This window comes from Lipophrys pholis (assembly GCF_963383615.2).
Source record: "Lipophrys pholis genome assembly, chromosome: 4".
Taxonomy (NCBI): Eukaryota; Metazoa; Chordata; class Actinopteri; order Blenniiformes; family Blenniidae; genus Lipophrys; species Lipophrys pholis.
In genome coordinates this window covers 7,447,229-7,472,218 of record NC_137637.1, presented here as the reverse complement: position 1 = coordinate 7,472,218, position 24,990 = coordinate 7,447,229, and the positions used below count along the sequence as shown (strand labels likewise).

Sequence of the window (24,990 nt, the reverse complement as noted above, 5' to 3'; positions counted from 1 at the left end):
TATAGATTTAAAAATGACTAACTCAAAAATATAATAATTAAAGATACGTTTATTATACATGAAGTTTAGATCCCTGGTGCGCTGTGTGGAGGAACGACGCTGACGAAGGTCACTTCACTTCCTCACTTCACTGCCACAGACAGCGGGAATTATTCACTTAGCGTTAGGAAATAAACAAGTGAAGCCACACCGCTCACACTCTTGGTTCTAAAAACCCTGAACTCCCACATACGTATATGTGCAGATTAAATAATATTGTTGCTCTGGAGGGGATCAGAAGGTTCTGGGTCGGAAAGGAGCCTCCGCCAATAGTGGTTATGGTCTGTACCTGCCGTGCGGGGACACGAAGGTTCAAGTTCTCATCGGTGTAGTAATTCATTTAGATATGTTTAGCTCATTTTAAAGATGTGGTTTTAGTTTTGTTGGACCATACGATCAGTGGTTGTGGGAAACACTCATTAAAATAATTAAAGATCTGGAGATTAAGATTCTTCATTACTTGCTTTAATGTATTTCTTCCATTTTTTTTTAAGTGTTAATGTATTTCTTTTATTAATATATTTCTTTAATTTCTTTGTAAAGCTTTTCTGTATTTCTTTAATTTCTTTGTAAAGCACTGTGAATTAGCCTTGGTTTGAATGGTGTGCTATAAATACATTTGCTTTGGCTATTCTTTTCTATTTTCAATCGGCCATTCCTCAGTATTATTCTGTTGCATTGAGGTTAAAAGCAATATCTGTAGTGTTATCTTAATTTTTATGTCCAGAGGGTTTCTGAGGTGGGAATCGGGTCCAAATGGCCCTGAATGTTGAAGCTCACCGACCCCTGGGCGAGTGAAAATGGGACGTTTTTGCTATGGAATGTTGTTTTCATTGTTTTGTTTTTGCTGAGATTAATAGAAATAAAGTGTTGACTATTTATAGTATCTGTTTGCCACCTTATTAAGTCATTGTTCATAATTATTGTGAGAAATCATTAATGTGATCTTCACATAGAGGAGTATCAATAATAATAATATATAACTCAGGGCAAACTGAGCAAATTTGTTATTTCAGAGGAGCATGTCAAACTGGTAGCCTTTCATATGACTCAGTACCTATGAAGTCGCTCTCAGTTTCAAAAGGTTGGTGACTCCAGTCTAGAGTAACATAGCGCAGTGTGGAGATAGACGCTATGCCCTGCGCTATGCGTACGGTACACACAGTCATATTCTGAAGCCTTCATGGCTTTTGGAGGTGACGTAGCATCGACACAGAGGCTGTATAAATGAGGTTTGCTTTTGTGTATTTTATATAAATTATAAATTAGACCTAAAGGCATTTAATAACTACTCAGTACTTAGTACTGGGAAGTAACTAAACGTTACTCGTACTTCTAATCGTGGTATCGGTGCATTCCTAACAACTGTAGCTGGCATCACTGGTACTAATGCTTCATGAGTGAAGCTAACCCTGAGCTCGGTATAAGAGAAAGGAGTTGATTATGTTTTGATTTAACTTATCGCTATATAAAAAGACACTGGGTTGTTCATAGTAATAGTAGATAGTAAAACTAATTAACACCACTGCAGTCACACTCGCTCCATGTATGTGTTGGGCTGCAGATCTTGAACCAGTGTCTGGTTGGTCCAGTGTGAAAGACCAGCTGCTCCCTCTTTAGGTGCAGGAGATGGAACAAAAAGAACATTTCTCAGTTTTAGGAGACCTTTAGACATAAAAAACCATGAACTTACATCCTATATCACATTTCTGCCAACAGATATTGGTCAACCCTTCTCACTGGAGATTTCATTGTTTTTTATCAAATTTACTCTGTACACATCCACATGCAATAACAACACAAGCACTGAGTTCAGAGCTAAAACTTACGAAATGTTGCAGTGGTCCCCAATGGACGTTGTTAAAAATTATTTGTGTCGCTACTTCTCTGTGTGTAATTGGATTTCTTTTATAATTGAGTTGGTATCATCTACCAAAGTAGGAGAACTTCAAAAACCACAAACGCATGGGTGTAAATTGTATGAGTGAAAAGCTGTGATGCTCTGATGAGCAGAAGTTGATGCCTATTTACCATTTCTAAACCAGTCTTTTCCCTAACAAACTCCAGCCAGTGTAATGAATTCTGCTGCTTTTGCTGCCTCTAACAAAGCAACGCTTTCATCAGTCCCGCTGAAGCACACACAGCTCAGGCAACTCCAACAATAACCGCAAACGACACTGTTCCCCTGAGGCCAACTTGTAACACACAAATTCCCATGTTGTACATTTGATTTATGTTCTGCTGGAGATGGTGAAAACGAGGCTGAAACAACAAAAGCCAATGAAGCACAGCAGAAACCAGAACAGGGCAGAAGTCCTCTGCCTTCCCCAGGCCAGCATGCAATGATTAAACATATCACAAGATCATAGCGAGAGACATTCTGTCCAGAGGGATCATCTCTGCGGTCAACTGAATCTACGATTTCACGAGTGACAGACTCATCCATCAAAGACCAAAAGCCAATCACCATCCTTTTCTCATTTTAATCACACGGGACAATTACAGAGGAGAGCCAGAGACGAAATCACCACCACACAGACTACAAAGGCTCCTCAGAGAATCGCCTCATCTCCTTCAGTCCATTGTTCTGTCCTCGCTCACTCTCAGTCTCTCTCTGTCTCTCTCTCTGCCCCCCCTTTCCCTCTCTCTCTGTCTCTGTTCTTCCCTCTCTGCGCCCCCCCCCTCCACCTCCTTATTCTTGTCGGTCGTCTCCCACCAGAGTGAAGTAGTGCTGGTGTTTTCCCTGCGTCCTACAAAGAACATGTTGGCGTGAAGACTTGTGTAATCCCTCCAAAGCAAACAGAACTCAGCCTTCAGTAGCAGCAGCAGTCTCAGAGGATTGGACCACAAGTCTGCAGTGTGGTCTGTTGACACAACTGTAATTCAAAGAGGAAGAACCACCCTGGAACAGTGCAAGCACTGGTTTTTGGGAGATGGAGTTTTTAAACAGCTATTACTGTCTGCCATCTCCTTAGATGTCTCTTAGGGACCATTTATATGACAGCGTCTCAAGTAAAATGCAGTGTTTTTGAGTTTTAGTTTCAGAAAAGTTTTGTGTTTATACAGTAATGTTTTGAAAACACTGTCTTTTCACTCAGAAATGTAGAAAAGCTGAACACGATATCATAAACATTAACAACAGGAGTCATGTCACTCTGGAGGACACGATTGTAGGACAACTTCTCCACGGACAACTCGTCCACAAAACTGCAACCCCAGACCACGGTTGAGGTTCCGGATGAGATTTCAGAATTTTTGGGAGAAAATAAATCCTGTACAATGTACTTTTACATATAATTTCTAATTGATATTTTAGATATGTGTCCTATATATAGTATATGTCCATATATATTTTATATAGTATAAATGGCTTTGTTTCTCATGAGGCACCCCCCACCCGAAACTTCGGCACTGCCATGTGCTACATGTTCCAGCTCGCTAATGACTTTATCAGTCATATTCTAATCATGTTTATCATGCAACGTCGCTACTCTATGAGCCCCGCAGCTCGTTAACGGAGGGGGGAATTACGTGATGCACCTGAAAGCATCACTTAAAGCTGTCAGCTACAACGTGGCGTTTTAACTTTTCAACTGCACAGCCTATTTGTTTTCAGAAATACATTTCTGAAAACCATATTTCTGAAGACCGTATCTGAGCCGGTGTATGGTGCGCCCCTGTTGAGTTTGCGCTCTGCGCAGCTGCCCACTTCGCTCACAGCAAAATCAGCCACTGCTTATGTTTTTGTGTCAAATATACTTAATATTAGAGATGCCAGTATCGGGTATATGTTCGATACCAGGCATGAGTACTTGTACTTGTAATCATAAAACTGCCACCGATACCACGACACCCGATACAGCTTTACGGCAGCGCGTGGTTTACGGCACTTCGCTGCAAGGCACGGGCGGCGAGTGAGGAGCGCACATCACGACAGACAATGAGGAGTTCACAGCGTTATTTTGTCAGCCGTCTTTTTGGAAAATTGACCATCGAAATGACGGTCTGAGGTTTCTGCTTGCAACAGTGGACTAAAATGGAGCTGCTGCAACTTAAACTGGCTTCAGTAGCCTGTTTGATCTGTTCCACCGAGAGCACGCACACACACACACACACACACACACACACACACACACACACACACACACACACACACACACACACACACACACACACACACACAACACCCTGGGCGGCCCGTCACTCCTAAATGAATGTAGAGGAAACTGCAGTTTCTGACAAAGTTTTATTGAAAGCACATGAACAACTTTCAAGACAGTCTGCAGACAGCTTAACTTTCAGATTTGTCATGGAACTAGCTGTCATATTGAAACCGATTTTATTTACTTGCATGCATAAACATCCCTTTCAATATGCTGTGGTCAGGCAGCACAATATATAAATCTAAAGTCGAGCTACGTGACCTCTGCATGGTAACTAGCTGACAGTTGCAGTGCAACTAAATAATTCATAGAAGGTCTGTCACTTACAATAATAACTATCACTATTCACACTATACAGGAGGTTTTCTATGAGTCTGTGGTGGCAAGTGCCGTCTTCATGGCTGTAGCATGCTGGGACGTCAGGCTGAGGGTGGAGACACAAACAGGCTCAACAAACTCATCAAAAAGGCCAGTGACATGGTGGAGGTGGAGATCAGAGAGGAGGATCTGGTCCACCCTGAGGTCCATCCTGAACAGTGTCTCAGTCCTCCATGAGGTGCTGGTCCATCCTGAACAGTGTCTCAGTCCTCCATGAGGTCCTGGTCCATCCTGAACAGTGTCTCAGACCTCCATGAGGTCCTGGTCCATCCTGAACAGTGTCTCAGACCTCCATGAGGTCCTGGTCAGCAGCAGGTGCGCCTCCAGTAACAGACTTACCTCCAAAGTTGCACAACAGAGTGACAGCATATGCTTCTCTCCAGTGGCAATAAGACTCCATAACTCGTTCTTGTAAATAGTGTTTGTCTGCTTAGCCTTGTACAGTATATATATTAACATTTAATATTAATTATTTAAATTTACTTCGCCGTACTAATATTTTAACTTCAATTCATTGTGTGTTCTTTTCTGTGTGTATGTATTACAATAATTGTTTTTTGAAATGCATTAGAATCAATCAATCTTTATTTCAGACTTTTAGGTCCATATAAAAACAGAAAAAAACACTACAAACAACAATAACATAGAATATTAAAACCCATAAATATGCTGTCTCCAGTGTCCCCAGTGTCCCCAAAGTGCAGATATGTAGCTGACATGCTTTCTTGTGATCTGATTAAAACCGTATAGTATCATTTAAATACACATTTTCTAAAAGCAGCATCGAGAGTGGACACGTTATTTATCCCAAACAGCTGAATTGCTCTAGTCCACCTTGGGGCCTTCAATACCAAACACAGTGCGTCATTTTATGCAACCTGCAGCTGGTTACATGTGACTCTTCTGTAACTGGACCACAAGAGGGCAGTGTAGAAGCATTCAGTTTGTTTAGTACAGGTGCTAAATTTACGGGCCAGCATGTTAGCTTGTACATATAATTTACAATACTGTCTTTGTATGTCATCATCTTCACAAAGATCCTTCCTGATCACATGACCGAGAGGTATTTGACTTTTTCCACACCATGAAGCTCACGTCCTGATCGGTTGAAAGGGGGAAACACAGTGTTACTGTCCTCCTTTGTCCTCACAGTTAGAACCACACTCTTTTTGGTTTTAAACTTAATGTCATATTACTCACCAGACTCCAAGCAGTTGTTGTAGCCCAGCTATGGTGACATTATGTAGGTATGTGAAGAAAAATCCCAACCAAAAAAAATCAACCAAATCGAATGTAACTGGAAAGAGTAGGAAAAAACAAAGCAAATGACACCAAAACCATTCAGACATCTTAACAAAGAAGGAATTTATAGGCAAAAGAAGTTTACTAATTAGTGCCATTGTCTTAAAGATAATTAGTGCACAAATCTTTGACCAAAAACAGAACTTTTTACATAAAAAACACTTATAGTTTATTTAATAATCAAGATATCTCAATGAAACTTTCAGGGAAGGTGTATCTCTTTATACTCTTCAATCTGAAGGAATTATAATATATATTTTAAGTTTGTCCTTGTTCTGAAATTAATTTGATACTATTAAGATTGGAACTGCCACACTCTACTACCATACTACTACATACTATATACTACCTACTACCACAACATATTTATTGTATTAGTCACTTTTCATCCATATATACATGTTTTTTTTAATTACATGGTAAATTTGTGTTATGTATTTTTATTATATTGGTGAATAACAAATCAAATCCTGTCCCTGTTCCTCCTCCTCCTCTTCCTCTTCCCGCTCAGTCAATTTGTTTCTGAACCATAAAAAGTTATGAAACTTCGGGATTACAAAGTCAAAATAATTATTACAAATACATCGTTTTACCTTTCAAAAGTGTCACTTAGTCCGTTGAAGTTGTTTTAATGTGTTGAAGTCTAGTGAGTTTTTAATACGTTTCGGTGACGATCTGAATATTGAAGGAAGTGAAAAATTCAAAATGTAGGGCTTTCCCCGACTATGTAATTCGAGGAAATCAAGAGGAATTTTGTGACGCTTTCCAATCAGAATGCATATTTTCCGGGGAAGACACAGCGCGCCACTGTCCAAAACGCGGATCACGAATTGGGAAGAAAATATCGGCTGTGATCGGCAGCGATCGGCCGCGATCATCTGCATACAGAAAGTGGTTTAGGAGTTTTCCCTGGTTTATTCTTCATTACAGGTAGAAGCAGGACAGACAGCATAGAATCAACAAGATATTCTTAATGTATTTTTTTTCCAGTCGAATTGAAGCCTACTTTACTTGTCAACTAAAACATTTGAACCACTGACAGTAAAAGAGACAACAGAGGTTATCTGGTCTTTTTTATTGGGTACAGCTAATTCAGGCCCCATTGACACAATAATTTAAGTGAAAAATTCAAAACCTTCATAGTGTTTTGGGGGTCTGCTGACTTGACATCTTTTTTTTTTTTGCAGACGCACCCTGACAAGAGTGAACAGATAACTCATCTATGCAATTCCGGCTACAACTTGTCCACGACAATTTTTTTCAGCATTATTGATTTGAAGGATTGGATTTCAGTGATGCGTTCAGGTGCTCGTTAACATGTGGGAAACCGCCTTCCCACATGTTAACGAGCTGCGGGGCTCATACAGTAGCAAGGTTACATGCTTTTTCTAACTTATTGATTTGAAGGATTGGAGTTCAAAGTATCTATATAACTGTGTAAAGACATTGTATTGCCTCGATGTTGGAACGTGATAACGCCGCTTCATAGCGGACAGCTTTGAGTGATGAGTTACGTGATTCAGGTGCAACACGTAACTGCACCTATATATATATATACATATATATATATATATATATATATATATATATATATATATATATATATATATATATATATATATATATATATATATATATTAGGGTGGTCCTTAAATATGGAAGTTGGAAATTCTAAGGTCCAACCCATGAAATTTGTTGGATTAGCTGAGAAAACGCTCCTCGTCAATTTTTTTCTCAATTGGACAACCTTTACCCCTCCCTCAGTGACCTTTAAATCCCCCCAAAGCTCCTTGGGGCCCTCATAATCTGGGAATAAATAAAACATATAACAATTAAAATTAGAATGAAAATTTATTAACATCAGAACTGATATCAAGCAATTTAATCTACAATGTTACATGTATGAAAAAGAACAAATATCAATGGTGATGAAAATTATAAACATTCAAAAGTTCAAAAAATCATTATATGACTAAGTAGTAAATATGCTTGTATTTCTGTTTATTCTAAATGTGAAAACAAAATCCTTAAATTAAAAGCAATATTCATAATCCATATCCTTTATCCAACTTTCAGTCTCTGTCCCAAATATCTGTTTATGTTCCCTTTAAGGCTGCTGAGCCCGTCTATTGGCTCCCAGCTTAGTTTTCCTGGGTCTTCTGCTGAAGCACCATACCAGCAGCTACCGTCTTCTTTTTGGAGTCTGGAAATTCTGTGCGATGACGAGAAACAGATTGGAGGAGAAACTGCAGTTGCTCCTCATTCTGAATTATCTTTCCATTGTATTCTTGGATTAAGGCGACACTGCGCTCAGCATGGTCGTTGATGACCGCTATCTGTTGCACAAAAGCTGCTGCTGTCTGGAAGTCTTCACGCTGCTGCCAAGTAGCAGGATCAGTGTCAAGGAAGCCGTCTTCCAAACTCAGCTTCTGGAAGAATTGTCCTGTGTTGGTTGTTGCCAAGTCTTTCAACTGGAGTTCAGAAATAGCTTGATTTGGGAGTGTTGGGCGCTTCTCTGGAGATTCATCTCCCACTGTGGCATGAAGTGTGGTGAGGATTTGCCTCTTTTCCTCCACTGTGACGAGGGGGTCAAAAAGTGCCAGAGCGACAAGCTCCTCTGAGAGATACCACAGATGCCCTTTGAGTTTGTTCAGGGCTGCTTTAGCTAAGTCCCGGCTGGATTGAGTGTAGGGGTAGGCCATCAAATTCTTCAGCAACTGAAGGTCATGTCTTGGGGCGGCGGCGGCATCTGGTGCCAGTGTCCATGCTTTAGCATACAGGAGACATACGAAGACAGCGATTTGCCGCAGGCCGTTCTCCTCTCTTGCTGTGAGCTTGAATTGGCTCCGGAACATCCATACCTTCAGTGCATAAATGGCTTTGGACATCCACCTTGCATGGTGCTTGGGTCCTGGAGCTAGGAACTTGATGAGATAAGGCTAAACTTCAGTCTCATTGAGGGAAGGGTAAATGTTGTTGGAATTGGAAAAAAAATTCACCAGGAGAGTTTTTCCAGCTATTCCAACAAATTTAGGGGGTTGGAGCTGAAAAAATATTATTTTGAAAATGTACCCCTCTGGAAGGACCACCCTATATATATATATATATATATATATATATATATATATATATATATATATATATATATATATATATATATAATTATTATATATAATTCCGTTCAAAATTCCGTGTAGTCTGCCATCTTAGCGTCAGTGTTACAGAGACAATAGCTTTGCTTTCATTCATGAGCTTTTCCTCCATTTTCTACAATGTGGCTTCACTGATACTCGGGAACAATAGGTGTTAATATGTAAACAAGTACCCACTGCATTCTGGGAAGCTGGAGCCTGCCTTTGAAAGGATGAGTTGAGGACAGGCGTCCACTGTGATTGGCCCAGAGTGGAGCACAGGAATTAGGTCACTGGAGGTGGTTCTCAGGAAGAATGGAAGCTCCCAGAGTTTATAAATGTTTGTGTTGATTCTCTCTGTTTCCTTTACCGTAAGTGTTGGGAAGAGCACAGCCGTCCTGTGCAGCTACCATGTGGTGAGAAAATCTTTGTTTAATAAATAATTGTGTTAATTCGTAACAATCTCAGATCTGTTGTTTCCTCATCCAGCCACAGTAAGGGAACATGCAGAATCCAGAGGGAATAGAGACATTTCATTGAAAACAGACTCTGAATCACTCTGACACAGAATAAACTTGAGACATTCATGCTCATGCGCACTGAGGAAGGAATCCTCATGTCTTTGGACAATGATATTGTCATAAACAAAGTGGTAGAGACAAGTGCACTGCTCAGGCGCCTATAAATATTTTAGGGTTGGCCATGTTTCTTATAAAAATAGATGATAGTGTTATAAGAAAGTTCATCTTTTAATTATACAATATTTTGAATCCAATATTTTATGTTTTTGTTTCATATCGTGTATATATATAAAAAAGATGTATAATGTTGGTGCCCTTGTGTTGAAATAAATTTACATCATGAAGCAACCCTTACTTGCAATGAATTGGAAATATTTTAAAAAAAACACTGAATTACAAGGCTTTACAGAACACGCTATAGACTTCACATATAAGATTAGAATGACATGATTTTATAGGTGGTGATCTAAAGTGTGCCGATCTGAGGTATGAAACTCCAGGGCAGAAAACGAGTCCCACTCCGGCCCTGTTCAGAGCCACTCAAAATGCATCATCTTGATTCTGGCTGTGCACCATGTCTCCATGTCGGTTACAATATTGTCTCTGTGGATCAGTGTTGTAAGAGAGACTGAATGATCCTTAGGACAGTGTTCTGTTGGGAAACTCAGCTCCGGCACATGTCAATGTTACGTTTGATTTGGACAGTAACTTTGAATGTGGTAACAACCACAATCACTGCGCATGCCGGTAGAAACAATCTTTCGAGGACATTCTGAAGAATTTAAGGTGAAACATTTGTATCTCCGACCACCACTGTTGTTTTCACGACACTGGTGGTCGGAGCCACTGAAAACACAACTTTTTGAAAATGGCTCTTAAAGGAGACATATCATGCTTTTAAATCCTTCCTTTTTACATATAAATCATACAGTTGTGGTCTATACAACGCGAAACTGCAATGCTTGGGTCTGAATTCCTCATTATTATAGCTCCACAGGCCCCTTTTCAACCCCTTTTCTGATGCGCTTCTGAGAGCAACTCGTTTTGGGGCGGTCTCTTCAAATGCAAATGAGACACTTCATACCCCGCCTCCTCTCCAGGTTGCAGAGGTGACACTCGGTTCAACGTCACCCTGTTCGGCCATCTTTGTAGTTTGATAGAACAGATACAATTATCTAGCGGCGCAGAAACTTTATATTCACACATTATTTACAAAATGTCAACAACGGAAGATTTGTCCATCCAGCCATACATGTTGGAGCCAGAGTCGGACCCGGCGGAGCGAGATGAAAATGACCATGATGCACCTACAGAACAACGTCTTCATATGGATGTAACGCAATGGTGTGTTACTATATTTACACTAACTTCTCCATCCATGCCCACTACTACAATACTGCCTGTATTACAACGACTATTTAACACAGAAGTTACATTATAATCTAAAACGAGCACACAGCGCTAACATATGAAGACGGTGCAACTGCTAATGCTAACAAAACAATGACAGGGACGTCTTATCATCACACTTTGTAGCGTTATATACAGCTTACCGAAGTGCTCTGTTCGTCGTCTCCATAGATAGAAGGAACTGACCGCTCAATCAGACCAAGTCTTTCGGCAAATCCTTCTTTATACTGGCGGAGGTTGTTGAAGCAGTCGTCCTTAAAGTGATTCGCGCACACAAAAATGACCTTACCCACAGATGTGGGTACATTTCTGTGAAAAATAAAACTCAACCAGGCACTTCGAAAAGGTTCTGATGCTGGGAGACGGTGTAACGAAACTTGTGGGTGACTACATCCAACAACCGAACATTTCGACTTATCCTCTCGTAACTTCGGTTGGACTACAAAATCGCAGCGAGAAACAAAAATGGCGGATTGCTCGAAATGTCGATGTCCTAATTTGGCAGTTCCGCTGAGAATACTGTGACGTCATTGTTCAAAAAACGTAATAGAGAATAGAAAAATCGAAACCGATCGCAAAATATGACCAAAACAGAATATAAAGATATCAACGGAGCACCTGAAGAGACTACTTTGAACTTTTCTGTACTTCTAAACACTCTAAATATACAACAACATGCATTTAAGGGCTAAAAAAGTGGATTTAGCATGATATGTCCCCTTTAAGGTAGAACTTTTAGAGAACACTCCGACTCCATGGAAATGGTAAAAAATGTGCGCAAGTGCACAATGGCCATAGCAACTAGTTCTGCACATGCTCAGTAGATGGACAATCAACAAGGTTTCCTCCAAGGTGTCTTGACTCCCAGTCAGTATTCTCCTGGACTTGGTAGTTTTGTTTTAACAGTCACCATAATAACAATCCAACTTGGTCATCTGTCCACCAGAATATCCGTGTTCTCCCATTGTTAATGTTTAGAGCCCATTGTTCTTTGCTGCACGTGTGTGTGACTTCATTACAAAAACAACTCAATGGTACCAACTAATGGTCCAACATGAAAACTACATTTCTGTGGAAACAAACATCGTTTTCAAAATGTTTCTGTATATTTCTGTATTGTTTCTGTAGTGTATTGTTCTGCGCTGCATGTGTGTGTGGTTTCATTACAAGAACAACCACCAGCACCTACTGTGGAAACTGACATTGTTATGAGAAGGTTGCCTTGTAAATGTAAATGTAAACTTTTCTGCGGAAAAACTCAAAACGATGCATTTTCACGTGAAACGTTGTGTAAACGGAGCGTAATTCAAGATTCAGAACATGAACCTTCTGTGCTCAGCTTTAGATGTACAGTGAGTCTTGTAGCATCTTGCTGGCCTGCACAATGACTTTTAGGCTAAATTGAACCAGGCTATATTAGAATAGACCAGAGGAACGTTGGTGTGACGGGGAAGGCGAGTGCACGGCCAGCTGTGATGACCACTCAGGTCTCCTTCAACGCATTCCACACTGCTGCAGCAGGCAGGAACACTCGCCATCTGCCTTCCTATCTATTTTTCATTCTGTCCACTTCTTCTCTTTGTTTCACTTGACCTTCTTGTTCCCACTTTTTGTTTAAGAAAAGATTGAGAATAAATTAGAAAGAGGAGAGAGTGAGAAAGACATGAGAAGACAGTAAGAACGAGGCGGTGAGAAGTCAGAGGATATAGCAAGTAAGTATGAGAAAGATAAAAGCAGACAGAGATCTTAATAAAAGACCAGATAGGAAAAGATTCAGAGTAGGATTTTCTTTTCCTCTTTTCTAATTCTGTCGCACTCTCCCTCGCTCCCTAATGAAGTTATCTTTCTTCCTCCGTCACGATTCTCCCGTCTGGGTTTCTTTCAGATAAACAGCGCTTGGCAGCAACAAAGTCTGAAAGGAAAAAGAAAACTTTGGCAGAATCTTCAGGGGGAAGAGAAACATTGATTTGATGGCTGTGTTTTCATTTCTGTCACTATCAAGTCGACTCTTTTTATCACCCGGAGAACTTCAGCTGTCACCTTAACTTTGACCTCATTTGACAGGTTTGTAGAAAACGCTGTCAGTCTGAAGTGTTGAGTAAGTAAGAAGATTAAAGGAAAATCGTAAAGTTCTCCACATATGTGGCTTCACTGATTCCTTTGAAAGTTGTTTCCAATGTTTAGGGATTAAAGCTGCCAATCGCTGCGTTGATGGCTGATAAGATTGATCTCTTACTCATAGTTGCACCTTTGTTAAGTCCTCAGTCGCGGAGCTTCAAGTTGTGACAGCTGCTGTTTCAGAGGTGAGAAACTGTCAAAGGATCCTCTAAGACTTCAAGACTGTAGACCAATAACTCACACGCTCAACATCCTTCAGTTAAACACACCTGTGAAAGCAAACCAGGGTTTTTTTTTAAGGGAAGTCTGAAAATATGCTGAAGAGCATCTTCTACTCGGCTCACTGGATCTGAATACCTGGATCACAAACTTCCTTTGGACACAGCAAACCCAGAACCCAGAGCAGTTTAGAATTTGACACCAGGAGCAGGGACCTCGAATACACGACTGGTTGATCTCATAAGTCGAGAGCCAAGAGGCCCCTGTTACATTTTTTCGATGGAAATGCAAAACTTGGTTGCATTTTGGGTCCTGTCTTGGGCTATTTTTCCAAGCAGCTCAACATTGTGTCAAGAAACTCCATGACTCAGACTCCTCAGGTGCATGAAATCTATTTGGGAACTTAATTTAGTGACTCTAAAAAAACAATACAAAACAAACACTGTTTTACTGTCTGAAAACCAACAAACTGAAATCAAGAAGTCCACAAAAGAAGCCCATTGTACTCACAGAGACTGCCTTTCACAGGAAACGGACAACAGGACAGATCCAAACACCCGTGGCTACAAACAATTGCACCAGACAGGTTTGAGTCATCACATCACTTCTGGGTGAGGCGGGGTTATTTAATATATAAACCAAAACAACACTTTCTCTCAAAATATAGGCCTGAGTGAAAACACAATAGGTCTGTTTATAAAGCTTGCAGCCACTGGAAATGCAACTTTTTGAAAATGATCCGTCTCCATGTACATGTCTTAAACATTGATCCTGGTCATTCACATGATAGCCAAAGTAACTAGTAGTTGTGCTCATGCTCAGTAGAGACAATCAGAACAATGCTTCCTCCATAGAGTCATGACTCCCCGTCCTGATTCTCCTGGACTTGGTCATTTTATCGTTGACAGTCACTGTAATAACAACCCAACTTGTTAGTCTGTCCATACGACTATCGTGTTCTCCCATTGTTAATATTTTTGCCACAAAATGTTGCACTATCAACAAAAAGCCTTCTGAAGTGAAAAACTAAAAATGATGCGTTTTCACTTGATACATTGTGTGAACTTTGTGCAACAGGCTGGGCATTGAAAGCAGAGTGACAATAAATATGTGCTACAAAGGAAGGATTGGATCTCCTTCCTAGCTTGCTCTTGTTTCATGCTGCAGACAAACACAGAGATAACAACAATCAACACAGAACTTGCTTGAGAAACAAAGCTTGCTGGTCGGTGCTGAGTGACGGTCGAAGAACACACTTTTCTAGCTGACAACTCAACTGGTCAGACTGTTACCCTACAGGAGAGCAAAGCTTCAATGTCGTACACAAACAAGCCTATTTAGAAAACAGTGTAACCTTTCTAAGATTCTGCAGATGATCCTGTCATTTGTCATTCATAATTCAAAGATTTCGAAAGATTTCACAATTCATGTACCAACAGGCTCTAAACATCTGGATCCTCACAATATTTCTTGATAATAATAATTTGACCTCAGTATCCTTCCCCCACTGGTCTGGCTTTAGTCTGTATTTCTTATAACCTGTGTGTGTGTGTGTGTGTGTGTGTGTGTGTGTGTGTGTGTGTGTGTGTGTGTGTGTGTGTGTGTGTGTGTGTGTGTGTGTGTGTGTGTGTGTGTGTGTGTGTGTGTGTGTGTGTGTGTGTGTGTGTGTGTGTGTGTGTGTGTGCGTCTGTATTGTACATGGCTACAGCTGCCTTGTGGGCAGCTTGTTTGTTCAGGTCACACTCTCAAAGCTCAGCAGCGTCTTGTCTCGTCCCGTCGGCCTGAAGGTGGACGGCGGCACTACCTCACTTCGCCTCGGCTGCTTGTGCAAACACAAGCACACAGGTCTGTTCACTGCAGCTGTCGTCAGCCATCCTGTTCTTCCTCCTCTTTCTTCTCCAGGCGCTTGGCTGAAGTCGGAAGAGACGGTGGCCATGAAAACAAAGAGAGCTGACTTCGCTGCCGCCTTCCTGCATGGCCGCATGGTGGTCGCAGGGGGACTCGGTAAGAGAAACTGCTGCTCAAGTATAGTAGGGTATGATCAAAGTCTTCATTATGGTCTGTGTGTGTGTGTGTGTGCGTGCGTGCGTGCGTGCGTGTGTGTGTGCGTAGGTCATAAGCCTTCGGCTCTGGACACGGTGGAGGCTCTGCACCCTCAGAGGAAGAAGTGGGAGAAGTTGGCTCCCATGACCTTCCCCAGATGCTCCACCTCCTCCATTGTCATCAGAGACCGCCTCCTGGTGGTGGGCGGGGTCAACCAGGTAGATTTCACCCGACTTTAGCTGAACAGGTTTCACAAACACAAACACAAATCTCCATGGCTAAAGCCCAGTTTCTACCATGTTTTCAAGGTAAAAACGCAAAACAACGGTGCTCGGAGCCGCTGAAAACGCAACTTTTCAAAAGTGCTCCCACTGGAAAAGGTGGAAAACACAACCTTTTAATAACAGTCTGACTCCTTTGTGTCATGGCTCGGTTTGCAGAGCAGTCGTCTCCCAATCAGAAGGTTGCAGGTTCAATTCCCATCTCCAAATGCCAAGGTGTCTACTGAATCCCAAACTGCTCCCATGGAGTGATAGTGCCTTACATGGCCGCAGCCTCCATTAGTGTGTGAATGGGTGAATATGATGAGCGATGTGAAGCGCTTTGGGGCTGCTCATGCAGTTGAAAGGCACAATATACTGTAAGTAAAATCCATTTACCATTTGCACTGTGCAGGCATGAAAATGCTGCTCCTGCTGTAGTAACTAGTGGTTGTGCACATGCTCAGTAGAGATAATCAGAACAATGTTTCCCCCGTGGTGTCATGACTCCCAGTCCATGTTCTCATGGACTTGGTATTTTTATTTTGACAGTCACCGTAATAATCCAACTTGGTTGTCTGTCCACTGGAATGCCTGTGTTCTCCCAATGTTAGTGTGGAGAGTCGCTTGTCCTCTGATGCATGTGTGTGTGGTTTCATTACAAAAACAAACTCGAATGGGTGCTTGGTAGCACGCATACCTTACCAACGCCACATTTGTCACCATGGAAACCAATGGATTACAAGGTTATTTTATCCACCACACCTCTCCTTCCAATATTTGCCACGGTCGTTTGAATTGCTTCATGTTGACACACCATGTACACACATATTACAATTCTGTATGACCTTTGACCTCCAACCGCTAACCAGGTTTATGACATCACTGAATCATGTGGCATATTATGGAATGGACAACTGAATATTTTGCTGTTCGTTTGACATCAATTGGATGAAAACTGATCGTGTTATGACGAACATACTGTTTTGACCATTTCATGACCTAGACCTAGACCTTTGACCCAACCGCTCGCAAAATTTATTTGAACCATCGTTGGATCAAGCCAAATCACCCCTGAAAGTTTAATGCAATTTTGTTACGTAGTTTTTGTGAAAGGTTGGGAACATACATACATACATACATACATACATACATACATACATACATACATACATACATACATACATACATACAGGCTGCAGATTCAAGTCAGTCTCCAGAATCGAAGTTGAGTTGCAGAAGAAGCTCGGGATCGCTGGCTGGGCTGGTTCGAATCCGGTCACTGAGCAGATCTGAGAGTTGGGGTGAGCAGAGCAGGAAGGATCATCATGCTGAGAACTAAAGAGAACTAAATTAGTTGAGTAGAGTAGTAGAGTACACAAGTCTGACTCTCTGAGTGCTACGGTCCAGCGTCGAATGGAGTCGGACGCATGGTTAAATACTTTGGGTCATCAGGTTAAATAGGGGGGTCATCAGGTTAAATAGTGGGGTCATCAGATTAAATAGGGGGGTCATCAGGTTGAATAGTGGGGCTCATCAGGTTGAATAGTGGGGTCATCAGCAGCAAACGACCTCCACTCGCCGCCACAGGTGCATCCATTAAATCATTAATCCTAGCCAGCGACCCTCTCCTCCTTCGTTGAACAGCTCTGCACAACAGCTTCGAGACATCAGAGGAGGGAGGGGCAGAAAACCAAAAATGAGGCAACAGTGCCCCCATGTGGTAGTCGTGGTGCAGGGCAGCGCTATCCACAAATAAATGGTTTTCAGAGCCTGCTAAAGGAAAGGCTATCATCACAATGACAGCAGCATCACTGCTGATCTAATTGACTCTTTTTCATTAAAAAGAGACGAAAACCTTGCAAACTTTTAAGGTGTCATTATTCACATTATACATTCAACAGTGAACACAAACACCTCAGTATTCTCCGTGATAAAGGACACATGCCCAATATTTTACTAATGTGAAGTAGGTACGCACCAATATTACTTATTTAAAGGATGAGTACAAGTTTGACTAGTAACCTTTAGCGACTTGCTGATATCGAGTAGCAATCCGAGTTTGAATAAGGAATTATTAAAACTATAACAGGACAGTCATCCTTAAGGTGAAAATGTTTTTTTTCAATAATTTTCCAAACCTTCAACCTAAAGAATGAAATACCAGGCAGGTTCTACAAACAGATAATTTTAGGATGTACCTCAAAGTGCATTTATCTTTTCATTAAAGGGGACATATCATGCTAAATCCACTTTTTTAGCCCTTAAATGCATTTTGTTGTATTTTTAGAGTGTTTAGAAGTACAGAAAAGTTCAAAGTAGTCTCTTCAGCTCCGTTGATATCTTTATATTCTGTTTTGGTCATATTTTGCGATCGGTTTCGATTTTTCTATTCTCTATTACGTTTTTTGAACAATGACGTCACAGTATTCGCAGCGGAACTGCCAAATTAGGACAAAGATGGCCGAACAGGCTGGAGTTGAACCGAGTGTCACCTCTGCAACCTGGAGAGGAGGCGGGGTATGAAGTGTCTCATTTGCATTTGAAGAGACCGCACCAAAACGAGTTGCTCTCAGAAGCACATCAGAAAAGGGGTTGAAAAGGGGCCTGTGGAGCTCTAATAATGAGGAATTCAGACCCAAGCATTGCAGTTCCCCTTTATATAGACCACAACTGTATGATTTATATGTAAAAAGGAAGGATTTAAAAGCATGATATGTCTCCTTTAAGTCACTTAGTAAAATTTTGCCAATGTATTTTTTCCTCATTGGTTTATCCAAAAACAAAAAAAAGTTCCATCACTTCTGTCATAAAAGTGCCATATTCAGCCCAAAGTAAACAGCAAAACAATAAGAGTTGGTCACAGTATATAATAATAATAATAATAATAATAATAATAATAATAATAATAATAATAATAATAATAATAATAATAATAATAATAATAATAATAATAATAATAATTAAAGCTGCAAGCAGCCTTGATCAGAACCTCACACTCTGGTCTCTGACCTGTAGTGGTCAGTCCAATGCCTGGCCAATGGTCTGCCCCATTTAAATATTGTTAAAATATAATTTTGGCTTTTAATAAAAAAGAACTTTTGTTTTGAAAAATATGTGACGGTGGGTATTTTAAAAGCCAATTTAGCTTTAATCTAGTTAATCCCTAAATATACATTTTTAAGGCTTTTGGTGTAATTTCTAATAGACAAGGACTTGTATTTTGATGGGGTTTGGGGCTTTTATTTGTAAAGTCAGGACATGCAAGTTAAGTGGTCACAGTTTGATTGACATGGTATTGCGTAATTCTTATTGTGTGAATGATGCAACCCTGATGGACTCAGATGCAGTTAGTGATGTCATCAGTGTGGGAGAGGACGGATTTTATCTACATATTTTGGAAACAACTCCTTGGAATCCACAGTTTTAGGGCAAATATTTTCATAAAATTATTATTTCTTGAGAGGAAAATGTGTTGTCTTTCATTCTGTGTGGGTTTTGAAGCAGTCAGACGTAAACTTTAGACACTAGGAGGCGCAGGTTGACGCAGACGTGCGATCTTACTCCATCTGACTCAATGATAAATATGGCTTGAAATCGCGGGATGAAAGAAAATGACAGCATTGATCTCTCTCATCAAAAAGGTTGTGTTTTATGGAATCTTCCCCACATGAGTCACATCGTCTTGTTCGGCAGGCTCTTGTCGCGCTTCTGATCTGCTCCTTTTGTCGATCAGAGTCACGGTGTAGTCACAGTCGCCACTTGTCCGAGGTGTTCTATCAGGGCTGTTTTTGAGGAGACATTTGAGAAGGGAGGCGGCTGGATTCGGCATTCAGAAATTTGACGGCTAATAAAAAGGAAACCGCTGGACTAGTCAGAAAGTTGTATTAAAGTTTTGAGCAGAAGCCTCATCTCTGTCATTTAATCGTGTTTTGAAGCTCTCAGAGGAGCTAGCATTTGGGGACCTTTTTTGATCGCCTATTTTTGGGCGAAAATCTTATTTTGAAATGCAAATTGAGGGGGAGAAAAAAGCCTTGTACGGTTTGCCCGGTGCTTTAGTTCATTGTGCTGTTCCAGGTTTGCTGTTAATGACATTTCTAACATGTAAAGTACTTTGTACGTCATCACAGTGTGTAAAATATGCTAGATAAATAAGATTTGATTTGATTTGATTTGATTTGATTTGATGCGATGCGAGGCGAGGCGAGGCGAGGCGATGCGATGCAGAGTTGCTTGTTGAAGCCCGGCAGGCAAACAAAAAGGTTTTTCCCACCTGGATCATCTGACCTTTTCATGAAGTTATTTTATGTAAACATACAAAGATGCCGTTTCAACGCCATATCACAACGTTTGCACCCATTTTCACTCGATGAGGCCTTGTGACTGCTTATATTCTGCTTCAATGCTCAGCTGAAGACAGCTTGTTCACTGATGTTATTTCTTGAGTTCATGTCTGAATAAAGGACTAGTGATCATTCAGAAATGGCATGTAACATCATCTAGGTTTAATGGGCCGAGTATGGCGTCAATTTAGTTCCAAAAACACAAGCACATAAGAACTGTAATCACGTACACTTTCTGCACGCTCGCTGTCTGTCTTTGCGCTCTCCGTGACACCTGTGATCTCTCTGCGTGCGGTGATGTTGAGTTTTAGCACTTTGGGGGCGGACATTGCATAGATGGCCTCGTAATCCTCTCTTCTTTGTGATTGGTCACTTTAAACGTCAGTTTCCGGGTCAGAGGTATAGTCGGGGTTATCAAGGCTGAGCAAGTAAAGGCCTCTGCAGACTCCCATAAGAACCGAAAAGTCCGGCTGTGACGTCAGCCAGCTGCCGAAAAACAATTTGGGGCCAGGAGAGTCCATACTCAGTGAAGAAGCTGTCGAACTCGCAGGCCACGCCCCCTCACAGCAGGCAGACATCTGTGAAGCGGCGTTTTAACTTTTCAACTGCACAGCTTATTTCTCGCTTCCAATGTTTTCAGAAACACATTTCTCTGAACTGTTTCAGTAATAAAAGAGAGTTTGTCTGAGCCGCGATCTTGTTCTGGTTTTAACCGCAGGAGCTGTCAGCTTTGAGTGATGCGTTCAGGTGCATCACGAAATCTGCCCACCGACATATTAACAAGCTGCGGTACTCATACAGTAGCGATGTTGCATGCTAAACTAATTAAAATCTGACTGATAGTCATTAGCGAGCTGGAACACGCATGCATAGCACACGGCAGTGCAGAAGTTTCGGCAGTGCTGCACCAAGTTTGGCCAGACGGTCGGCACAGCCGAACCAAATTTCTTAGACCAGAGGGAGCTGGCTGAGTAAAATAATGTAATTTTTTTCGGCAGGTCCTCGGAGCGCCGAACTTTCTTCCTGTTCTTATGGAGTATGAATCAGCCCTTAGTTTTCCATAGTTATCTCTCAGATTTCATTTGATTTTATACTGGGACCAATGTATGGAGCAAGGTTTTTTTTGTTTTTTTTTACTGAGTCAGGTAAACTGACGTCTGGTCAACGCCTAATTTTCCTTCATCTGGGTTGTTCACAGAAACGTAAATCAGTCATGTTAAAACCCGATTCATTAATTCTATTGATAGTCTGTCATTAATTATATGAGCAGAAAACAGTTACGTTTAACGTGACCAATCAGAAAGGAGAGGGGATGACGAGGCGTCTATGCAATTCTCGCCCCCAAAGTGCCAAAACTCAACATCACCGCTCGCAGAGAGATCACAGAAGTAACAGCGAGTGCACAGACAGAGACAGCGAACGCACAGAAAGTGGTCTAACTGTGCACGATTACAGTTTTTATGCGCTTGTGTTTTTGGCACTAAATTGACGCCATAGCCTAGAGGGAGCACTACGCGTCTCTCCTTTGCAGACGAAAAAAAATAGCACCTTTTCTTCAAAAGTCTGCCTAAAAAGCTTTCAAATTAATAAAAAGCCTGAGGCATTTTGGAAACAATTGGTGACAACCTCACAAAGTTAAAATAGAAGATGTGGTAATGAGCTTAGTGCTAACGGGGGAAGCCCCTCCAGTCCCAAAGCACGTCGCTGGATTACAGCAGCTTTAGGCCGATGGTGCAGCCAGAGGCACGGGGACTGTTTCTCTGCTCCAGGGAACAAGAGACTGAATTATGGGAGAAAACACATAAAAATAGAAAGGAATTCACAAAACCCTAAAGCACCCCCAAGTATACAACGGGCACCAGAATAGGTGCATTTACAAGTAGCGAGAGTGGCCGTCGGCCTGGTACTTCTACTAATCGTGTCGGTGCATAAACTGTCATCACTCCACTCACATTTTCCACCACTGTGCACAAGTCAGTGTTGTGATTCACTGAAACCCTGTTATCAAGTCAAAATACAAGACAACCTTGCATTTTAGCTGTTTACAATGACAATGGTGCTCGTAGCCACTGAAAACACAACTTTTAGAAAACGCTCCGACTCCGTCTCTGTGTCTACGGGGAAACGCTGCTCCTGGTCCTGCTCACCACGGCCGTAGTAACTGGTAGTTGTGCACATGCTCAGTAGCTGGACAATATGAGCAATCTTTCCTAGGTCGTGTCATGACTCCCAGTCCAGATTCTCCTGGACTTTTTGGGTAGTTTTATTGTGACAGTCACTGTAATAACAATCCAACTTGGTCGTCTGTCCACTGGAATGTCTGTGCGCTCCCATTGTTAATGTTTAGAGCCCATTGTTCTTTGCTGCACATGTGTGTGACTTCATTACAAAAACAACTCAATGGCACCAACTAATGGTCCAACATGAAAACTACATTTCTGTGGAAACAAACATCGTTTTCAAAATGTTGCTGTATAAACAGAAAACTTTTCTCAAACAGAGACATAAAAACCATGCGATTTCACCTGAAACGTTGTTGTGTAAACAAAGCCTGAATATCATTTGTATGCTTACTAGACATATATTATTTTATGACTCAGTCTCAATTCCTCAAATAACTGTCCTCAATGTGATAATAAAACATGTTTTGAAGGCTGCAGTGATCATAGTTCCTCTGTCAGTGGTCTGGTTTGTGCTTTGTTGTTTGCAAAGAAGAGAAACTGTTTCTCACAATCAAACCCAATGATTAAAAGTATCCTCTCACTAAGTAAACTGGATTACATGATAAAAGTTGGGCATACTGTAAGACGGTGGTGTCAAATATCAGGCCTGTAGACCAAAACCAGCTCATAAGAGGCTCCAATCACCACCAAGGTAATTGTAAACATTTCAAAGAAAACATTGAATTTGAAAAATACATTTCTTGAGAGTTGAGACACGACACAACACAGAGACCGGAGCTGAGATATCAAACTAGCCTCAAAGCCACGCTGTCAGGGGGAGTTTGTAAAAACACCCAGAATGCAACAGCCAGGAAAGAACCTTTATGAACATTTCAGTGTTTGTCGCCAGAAGGTTTCAATTAAATGTATCATTTTCAGTAGTAATTGTTTGGTTTTGTGAAAATGTTAACTTTTCCATCAGGTATACTCTGCAGCACAACAAGAAAAACTTTACAGTTTAAATTTAAAGGTTGTTATGGTACAATTTTACTCAAGGTGATATTTATCTGAATGTGGCTCCTAAACTAAAACGTGTTTGGAACCTGCTGTGAGGACATGAATGCAAACAGTAGTTTTTGTGTTATTTAACTGTTATTGTGCAGCCACTGGCCATTGTCCTCCTCCAGCGCTTCTGAAGAGACGTCATTTCTCCCTTTCTTCACGTGTTAATATTGAATCCCACATCGGTCTGAAAATATGTCAAGCGTTTGTGTTTTTGCCTCTTTCAGGTTCCCAGCTCAGCTCACGAGATCCTCTACGTCAAAGAAGAGGAATGTCTGTAGCCCGGAGTGACTGACAGCACCTCACTGGTTCCTCCTCATCAGACTGTAGTGAGACTTTTAGGACACAGCAAGAGACAGATGGAGGGATGCCCGGGTAACAGCGCCCCCTGCTGGGCACACCTGACAATGGCCAGTTAGCACACATATGCACAATGGAGGAGCTGGCTCTTTCCTTTCGGTCGCTCTTTGATGCATTGTGTGTAACACTTCTGCATTGTAGTTTATACCTGGAGGAGGAACAATCCTGTAGCTCCCATGTGTCGTAACACAGACAGAAAAAAACTAACAGACCTGTTTTCTCGCATATATGCAGTCCATGTTTGGTTTTGTGTTTGTGCTCATTAATGACTGAGTCATTGTTTGTAAAAAAAAAAAAAAGTCCATATGAGATTTAAACTGAGCCCAATAACCTAAGAGCATGGTCTTTAAGTTATTTCAAATCATCCAACCACTGAAGAAAGTGTGATTTTGATGTGTTTGGTGATTGGTTCCTGTCTGAATTTGCACTAAAGACAATCCTAGTGTTTTCTGTTGTACAATGCTTCGTGTCACTCTCCTGTGCTGTAACAGAGCATGTGTGTGAGTCTAGTTGTAGATATGACAGGATGTAGTTGAGAAAGCAAATGTATTGTAGCTGGGATTGTCAGTAGTTTGACTCAGACTCATTTTCTTAATGCAGCAATACACTTCCTGTTTCCTTTCGTGCAACACGTGCTGTGCAGTGATATTTCACTCAGGTTGTGATGTTACAAATAGGTTTTGTAACTCCATAGATATCCTGCTGACTGGAGTGAAGTCTGAAACTTGTGTTTTTGAACTGATATCTTAGCATTAAACAAGATTGACATTCTTTAAATTATATCTTTTTGTCTATTATATGATGCAGATTTTTGTCTTTTAAGTTCAGAACATGATTGTGATCCGTTCTAGTGCTGCTCATTGACGAGTGGTCATTTTCTGCAAAATAAATTCAACTTCTGGCCTGCATTTCACTTTTTTCCACAACACAGTGGTTAGACGCACAAGTCCAAAACGTTGGCTCCGTCTTCACACTAATCGCTCCAACATTTCAACCGATCGTGATGTCCCCTGTCCAACATTTCTCCAATATTTGACCAGTCGGGAGGCAGCCAAGTTGGATCTCAGCAGGTGGGTGTGGCTTTACTTTTTGGAGGAAGATGGAGTTATGTTTTTGTTTGTTTTCCTCATTAACCAGCACATCCAACCTCAAATCTAAAAAGACTAGAAGGATCGCGTTGGTGTGGCTCTTGTTTGCAGCTACAGAGGTTGGTAACTACTGTCCCACTGCATGTTTTCATGTCTCTTCTGAAACGGTACAATTAAGGTTTCACTCATTTTCCTCATATGCCATTGAGCTTTTGTTGTCATTGAAGGACTATTAATTTGCATTCAAATACAATGATCACACTTTAGTCCCTTCTAATGAATTCAAATGAATGAATGAAGGAGCTCATGCATTCATGCAGCTTTGTGTCATACGGGGTGTTCCATCAAATTATGCACATTGATTTTAAGCAGTGTGCGAACTAAATCGTAT

General features: G+C 41.1%; 1 protein-coding gene across 4 annotated transcripts in view; it reads left to right on the top strand.

Annotated features, from left to right (window-relative positions):
* The window catches only part of klhdc8a (kelch domain containing 8A), a 101,601-nt gene extending 77,184 nt beyond the window's left edge, over positions 1 to 24,417 (top strand). For 2 of the 4 annotated variants that reach the window (XM_080460956.1, XM_080460957.1), the window contains 3 exons: positions 15,184 to 15,285; positions 15,394 to 15,542; positions 23,379 to 24,417. In XM_080460956.1, coding sequence (XP_080317082.1) covers positions 15,184 to 15,285; positions 15,394 to 15,542; positions 23,379 to 23,432 — 305 coding nt within the window. In that variant the 3' untranslated portion in view covers positions 23,433 to 24,417. The remainder of the gene's footprint in view (positions 1 to 15,183; positions 15,286 to 15,393; positions 15,543 to 23,378) is intronic. The other 2 variants (XM_080460954.1, XM_080460955.1) reach the window with 1 other exon arrangement.
* The last annotated feature ends 573 nt before the right edge of the window (positions 24,418 to 24,990 follow it).